This window comes from Micropterus dolomieu, linkage group LG02 (genome assembly GCF_021292245.1).
Source record: "Micropterus dolomieu isolate WLL.071019.BEF.003 ecotype Adirondacks linkage group LG02, ASM2129224v1, whole genome shotgun sequence".
In the NCBI taxonomy this organism is placed as follows: Eukaryota; Metazoa; Chordata; class Actinopteri; order Centrarchiformes; family Centrarchidae; genus Micropterus; species Micropterus dolomieu.
In genome coordinates, this window is record NC_060151.1 from 29,085,576 (window position 1) to 29,093,513 (window position 7,938).

Sequence of the window (7,938 nt, forward strand, 5' to 3'; positions counted from 1 at the left end):
TCAACACTTTGACATAATACTGGTGGTACACAGGACAGTAATAATGGATTAGCTGGTGAAGAAATATGTGAAGCCATAACATTACATAACTATAGTATTTCTCAATGGACAACGTCAGCAACTGATTCGTGTTATCCGGCAAGACAAAATCACAATGTATTTCACATGATTCGCAGTAATGTTTGTTTACCTGTCCAATAGGATGAAAGCCAACTCTGGGTCGGTTTTTATGTATAAAACAAAGCAGAGGTCTTTCCATGACTCAAATGTCTTTCTGAGGTTGACAGTGTTCTCCTTGTCAATCTGATTCTCACTTTTTGTTTTTTAGCCGTACGTGGAGTTTGTGTTGGAGTCTGCGTTCACCTGGGACCCGGTCGTGTTATGTTGTTAGCTGCGGTGTTGTTGCTATGTGTACGATTCAGGATCAATAGGCGGGAGGCTCCGGAGTGCAGAAAATCTGACCCGATTTCTTTGCACAGAATGCAGCATCGTTACAAGGGACCAAGAAAGCAGGCGTGTGGTTCATGTTTATGTGTGGTTACAACCTGTTCACAAATAAAATAAAATAAAGAAGTAGATTATTGATAAGTGATTTCCATTTAAAAAACTACATAAAGCCCCTTCAAGTTTTTTGGCTGTCAGACTAAAAAATTGCACATTAACACGAAAAACATAGCAGCCCAGCATAAATTTACTTTGATTCAATGTTGTGAAACAATAAAATATGAACACTGGGGGTGAATATTTAGTACAGTCACTGTCCTGTGTGTGAAAACACACACCGCCCTGTCATTCAGCCGTACATTTGTTATTTTTGGACACTTGTTTGTCTTGTTAAAATAAACATCTGAGCCTTTTACAAAGCCCTGCTGAGAGACATACTTGAAGTGATGGATGCACAGAGATTTCATTAAAATCCATGACGTCTGGCCTTTATGTTGACAGTGTTTACTGGTTCATCTTGTTCCAAATCAAGTTCATTTGTTCTCAGGAAGTTCTCAGTGACTTGGTACAGCTGTCAGTTTAAATGGATGGAGATAAAAGGTGCTTCATCTAAAAGAACAGATTTGTGATGTCTATTTCCTTCATATCTTCATGATGAATCCTATGGAAGAAATGAAACGTGTCGTTATTTGAAACATCCGTGTGCAGGGCCCTACCCAGCAGATTATGTAACACTTGAATTCAGCTCCACCTCGTCCATCTTCAACCTAAAAATGCTGCTTTAATGTTAATTTGTATATTCTAAAAATAATATAATAATAATAATGATACCAACTCAATATTTTATGTATGTGCTTTTATGTATTAATAACAACAGAAGGGTTCTCCTTCCACAGCTGTGTAAATCTGACAAAAATAACACCAAACATCATGTTGCTGAGTTTCAGTTGATTTTTAATATAAATGAAATCAAAACTTAAAGGAGGTTAGGAGTCTAAATATTTTTTCTAAACCAGTACACATCCGTTGTGCTAGATAAGCAGATATACATATGCCACACCTGTAAGATGACAGAAAGTCGAAGTCTAACAACTTTATATTCAGTTAGTTAGTTAAGTCCAGTGGTTTCTAACCTTAAGGTCGGGCCACTCCAAAGAATCACCAGATAAATCAGAGGCGTCGTGAGATAATGGGACAGAAAAGAAGAAAAAACTAAGTACTGATAAACAAAACTGTTTTCAGTTTTTGTTCTCATTTTTGACTTGAAATGGATAATTGGACAAGTTTAGAGAAGACATGTCTGGTGGGACTGATTGGAGTTTAGGTTTGGAGTTGAAGTATAAGATGCCCAGATAAAGTACTTGAGTAAATGTACTTACCTTAGAGATAGTGACACGTGTTGGGAGTGTCATTGGACAGGTATGTTGGTGGTAGACGGAAGAGGAGGGAAGAAAAGAGAGGGAGGGGAGAAGAAGGGTATATATGTTGATGCAGATCTGATCATATGTACTTTCAGCGATGGCTTTCTACAAAGTGATCTGTGTGGCAGCTCTGCTGACTCTCCTGACACAAGGTAAGAAACCTCCTCCCTGTGCACACTTGGACCAGTCATGTTTGACATCTGATGACTGCTGTATGAGGAGGTAGTAGAATCTTTTAATTAATAAAGGGTTGTTAATTATCACATGAAAGTGCAAATCCTGCATTCAAATTAAACTTTTTACAAAATTGTAGCAATAAAATATACAAAACCAAAGTGCTCAATGGATCCACTGAATCAGAATGTGCACAAAAACAATTTATAAAATTAATCATCAAATTTAGACGAGAAGGAGAAATAAAGACAAGTCTTGTCCAGGTTTCTTTTATTAGATTTTTGGGGGAAAGGATTTTTAGATGGCAAAAACAACCAACTATATCAGTCTGTGAGCAGTAACTATAGTCGTCAGATAAATATGGAATAAAAATAGTTTTGCACTGAGTTAAAACTTTGCCTGAATACATAAAAGTAAAATAACGACTGCTTCACTCTAGATGTACATATGACAATAAAGAACAATTTTCTTTTCATAGCAGATATTCATTGTAAAGGAGCTGAGTGAAATAACTGCTATATTTCCTGTCAGTAATCACTGTTTGCGTTCATGAATACCTTTTGCATACCTTTGTGGTTTGCCTTAAAAAGTGTCATTTTTTACAACATCATCAATTTTCAACATTCCCAGCATCAGCACAACCCCAGCTCTCACTCAGCTCAACCTATATTTATATACACTCTAACGGGGAATATTTCTACATATTTTATTGAAAACAGCACTTTTTTCCGCGCTCTTACTTTTGTTTAACAGGAAAAAAATGGGGTGTCTAGCTCAAAGTGACGAGGAGTGACATGATGCCTTCTGAACTGCTTTCACAGCTGGTGTGATCTCTTAAAGTTTCTGTAATTATTGCAGATAGTGATGGGATTCTAATGAAGTTTCTTCCATAATATGAAACATCCAGTTAAACTTTCAAAATAAAACATTAACATTGTGAAACATTGCATGGGCTTAGGATCCCCAGTGTGTGAGAAAGGGTTGCTTTTATGGTTATAGTTGTGTAATTTGATCCTTAATAAACCATAAGGAAACTTTCTTATTCGATTCAGTCTGTCCAAATTAAGAAATATTTGTGGATTTAGTTTAAGCGATTTAAGGAAACTTCTCTTTTCTATTCAGGGGTATGTGAGTAGAGTAGGGAGACAGAAAGATCACAGCAACTTTAAACTGTTTGAAGGAATGTTTTTACGTCACTGTACCAACACCATGTATACTATAGATTTTCACCATCATGGTGGAGATGTGTACAGTAAATGGGTTTCAGGTTAACACGGAGCCACACCTTGTTGTTATGTCCCTGATTGCAAAACTGATTCTGATGAAAAACTTTAAGAAGAAGGAAGGAGAAGAAGAACATCTGTTCACTCAACAGTTAGTCATCCAGGAGTGAGAAAATAACAACTCAGTCAGGGTGATTTCTTTAGATCAGAGCTTGCAAATCTCTGATGAATATTAACATTTACCAAAATCATTTAACCCAAACCTAACAGATGTACGGTAATGTATTATACACACACATAGATGTTCTTTACTTTTCATATAATATGCAAATGTATGGTTTTCATTTGATGCACATTTTGTATTTCATATAAATTGTACTTTTGAGTAAGTGTTAAACACAATATTTTACAAAAATTTCTGTCCAGTACAGGCTGACCATCAGGTTTAAAGGTTAAATTCCTTGTCAAGGTGACCTCTGCACTGCAAAATTTACAAGGGATCATACAGCTAAACTTTAATGTATTGTAACGTTAAAGGCAAATCAGTTGCTGCTTGCTGTTATAAAGACCGTTCAGGTCCCACATATTAGCATCATCTATACTTAACATTTTAAGACAAAACAGAAATCATTTACATATTTAGAGACCAAAATTTTTGATGGCTAAAATCTAAATAACAGACACTAAAATCATCAATGCCATAAATATTAAATAGTTTTTAATGTTTTTTTACAGTACAGAGAAGACAGGAAATAAGGGGAGAAAGGGGAGAGATTACATGGTCCCAAATCAGACTCAAAACAGGGACGGGACAGTGATGCATTCACTTACTGTTGTGAACACCGTACTGCATGGTAGCGTCATGGTTGTTTATAAAACAACAACATTCTACAGTAGTTTTCACAGGAGTACCACTCTTCATAAAGAGTAAACTGACCTTCATGTGTAAAATCAGTGGAGTGCCCCTTTAACTTCTGCTGCTGTCATGTTTTTGTGACATTAAGGCATCATCAGGGACTGTAGTAACAGTGAGGAAACTTATTAGTGGCAGCAATAAGATAAGCAGCAGCAGAACAAGATACGGTCATTTCAGCCCGTCCTCACCAAAAAAAAACAGGGGTGATAGTTTAAGTAGCTTATTATTGTTAAGCTGTGGTCATAAGATGTAGCAAAGAAGGAAGTCAGCTGATACTCAAATGTTGGTTACCGAAGTCAAAATCAATTTAGTTGTACAGATGATCACAAAATTACACCCATGTAAATATCATATGCCAATGTAGAATGAGACATATCAGTAAATATAAATACAATACTGTTGTTTCATAAGTGTTTAATTGTTTGTCCTCTATTTTCAGAGTGTCACTCACAAATAAGTGGTAAGTCAAAGTTTCTGTGCTCACTTTTTTATTTCCTGTTTATCTGTCATGTGGGACATTTTTAACATGTTTTTGTGATGTAAATGTTTTGTTTATAGTTTCATCATTGTTAGTATTTGCTGTCAAAGCTGTATTGCTCACGCTGTGTCTTTCTCTCTCCTCAGTGTGTGGTCGGCCTGTGTTCAACACCAAGATTGTTGGAGGACAGGTGGCCTCTGCAGGCAGCTGGCCCTGGCAGGCCAGTCTGCAAAGGTCTGGGTCCCACTTCTGTGGAGGATCCCTCATTAACAATCAATGGGTGCTGACTGCTGCTCACTGCTTCTACAGGTAAGCATTGAGGGCAATCAGAATGGTTTCAAAACGATGGAAAGGAAGGAAGGAAACATGAAAAATATTGTTCTGATACTAAAAATTTTATTATTTCATCTTTTATCATCATTCAAGGAGAAAATCTGTGTTGTTTTAACCTGTGATGATGGTTAGCAAACAGAAATTGCGTCTTTTTGCCAAAAAGGTTGGGAATTACTTCTCCAAGAGGCAGGAGGGAAAATAAAAAAAGTGGCTTTCTAGCAAGAGTTTAGTTTGATTTTTGCCCTAAGTAGCTGTAGAGCTAACCAGAAGTGTATTGGAGTGGTCCAAAAGCATATCTGGTGTGACAGGGGGCACAGACATATCCTAGTTAAAGTAGCTATTTTCAATAAATATAAAAACATATGAGAATACTCTGACTCCCTAACTCATTGTTCCATTAAATCAATCAATTTGTTCTCTCAAGCTAATCTCTATAAACTTATATCTTCATACTGATGCACCCTGGCTACACAAAAAGCCTCAAAACATGGGCTGTTACCCCCAGAAGCTAAATTGTCATCAGACGACAAGTTGTGTCCATAAATTTATTTGGCCGTCCAATTAGAATGATCAACTCCATTTATCATGTTTCTCTCTCTCTTTGGAGTTAAATAGTTTATTACAGTTTACAAATTTGGACTGAGATACAATGATACACCTCAAGTTTTGGCTGTATTACACTGGACACTGGCAGAAAATGATTTATAATTTATAATTTGGATACAAATTACTTACTTTTAGTAATATCTTCCTGTTGCCACATCTCTCAAGCCCCATACAAAGTAGACTAGACGTGATCTTAAAATGGACTTAGTGTGTGCATGTGATCTTGAGGTCTGCTTTTCATGTCTTTGTTTTTGTTTCTTTTTGTTTGTTTTTGTTTCTCTTCTGATTACAGCACAGGCATAACCACACGCACTCTGACTGTGTCTCTGGGTCGTCAGACTCTACAGGGATTGAACCCCAATCAAGTGACTCGGACTGTGTCACAGATCATCATTCATCCCAACTATGACTCCGACACTGATAACAACGACATCTGCCTCCTGAAGCTCTCCTCACCGGTGACTTTCACCGCCTACATTCAGCCCGTCTGTCTGGCAGCCCCAGGCAGCACCTACTACAGCGGCATTCCAGCCTGGGTCACCGGCTGGGGCAGGATTGGAAGTGGAGGTGGGTCATAAAGGACCTGGAGTACATTTTCAGAGATACTCTGACTACAATGGTGGCAACAACTGTTTTCTCAGTAGTTAGTTCAATGCAAAATTTTATTTTGCTTGATTCATAAAAGGGAACATCTGACTGTATTTGGGGTGTGCCACAGACCTGATGTATTAATTAAATAGTACAGTTTATGTAAAAACTAAAAACTATAAACTGAATTTGTTTCTCTTCAGTGGACCTTCCACCCCCAGGAAACCTGATGGAGGTGCAGGTACCGGTTGTGGGGAACAGAAAGTGTAACTGTAACTACGGAATGGGCACAATCACAAACAACATGATGTGCGCCGGGTTCAGTGCTGGAGGGAAGGACTCCTGTCAGGTGATCATTTTCACACCTGTATTTGAGTCAGATTTCACCTTCTGTAAAGAATTCTTCTACTAAATGTTTGTCTCTTTAAAGGGGGATTCAGGAGGTCCGATGGTGATCAAGCAGAGCGGTCGCTGGATCCAGGGGGGAGTCGTGAGTTTTGGTTACGGCTGTGCCCTGCCTAATTTCCCAGGAGTCTACACCCGAGTGTCCCAGTATCAGTCCTGGATCAACAGCCAGATCACCAGCAACCGGCCAGGCTTCCTCATCTTCAGGTCCACTGGGACTGACGGTGACCTCAGCGTCACCTGTCGAGGCCTGCCACCAAAAACCACAGGCTAAGGTAGTTCCTGCCATGTCCAGACTTTTTTAGACAGAACTTACTTGGTCTAGAAAGACCCTTTGCAATATGGTGGTGAGCACTATCTAATGAAAACTGACTGCATAGTGACACAGTTAGCTTAACTTAGCATACAGACTGGAAACAGGGAGAAACATCTAGCCTGACTCTGTCTAATTTAAAAAAATCCACCTACCAGCACTCTGAAGCTCACTGATGAACACATAGCTGTTTTGTTTAATCTGTGAAAAAGCTTGAGCTTTAGAGGTGTTGGCAGGTGGATTTTGTTACCTTTGGACAGAGCCAGACTAGCTGTTTCCACATTTCCTGGCTAACTGACGGCTGGCTCTAGCTTAATTTTTTATCAATCCATTAATTTTCAGGGACAATGCACATCAATCACTGTAAATGTGCAAGATTTAACTAAAAGGCAAATTTACCAAACAAGAGAGAGCTATTGAACTTCTCATGTGACTCTCTGTGAAATAGTGAAACAACATTTCATAAAATCTTGACTTTTCCTTTCAGGCATAAGGAAGATTTTTGTAGTTTCATGAAAAGTTAGACTTGAACATTTCCATCTTGCTTGTTTGTTCAGGGTATTCTGGCGGTCCTATGATGTGTGAGCGGGCGGCTGGTGGTTCAGCAGTGTTCAAAACAACGCCACCTACACGGTCAAGCAGATTCATTGATGTTCTTCACCAAACTCATCACTTACTTGCTTTGAGACCTACCTCGTGACTGCTAGAGATCAAAAAGAGATTCTAGATGCCACCTGCTTTCCTGCTTCATCTGCTTTAAAACGAAGGGTGTAAAATGAATGCAAATTAAAGGGGCTATGTAGTTTTTCAATGAAATCACTTATTAATAAATATCTTTTGAGCTTCCTTTGTGTCAATGGGCTCTAACTTTACTTAGAAATTAAACACATGCCTATTTTTTCTGTTGCTTGCAACAGACACTAAGCTGCTTCTTACTGGAAGATTTCGGGTCGGGATGTAGCCCTGTGCGCGCTCCTGGGCCTCCTGCCAACTACAGTGACAACACCTCAGTGTTGAATTGCAACGAATTGCAGTCC

At 38.5% G+C, this 7,938-nt stretch overlaps 1 protein-coding gene across 1 annotated transcript; it reads left to right on the forward strand.

Annotated features, from left to right (window-relative positions):
• The first annotated feature begins 1,962 nt into the window (after positions 1 to 1,962).
• On the forward strand, positions 1,963 to 7,653 carry LOC123967411 (serine protease 33-like). The gene is made up of 7 exons (XM_046043506.1): positions 1,963 to 2,017; positions 4,618 to 4,638; positions 4,737 to 4,965; positions 5,888 to 6,162; positions 6,387 to 6,532; positions 6,614 to 6,863; positions 7,459 to 7,653. The coding sequence occupies exons 1-6, from the start codon at positions 1,963 to 1,965 to the stop codon at positions 6,860 to 6,862; spliced, it is 975 nt and encodes a 324-aa protein (XP_045899462.1). The 3' UTR covers position 6,863; positions 7,459 to 7,653.
• Positions 7,654 to 7,938: the final 285 nt, after the last annotated feature.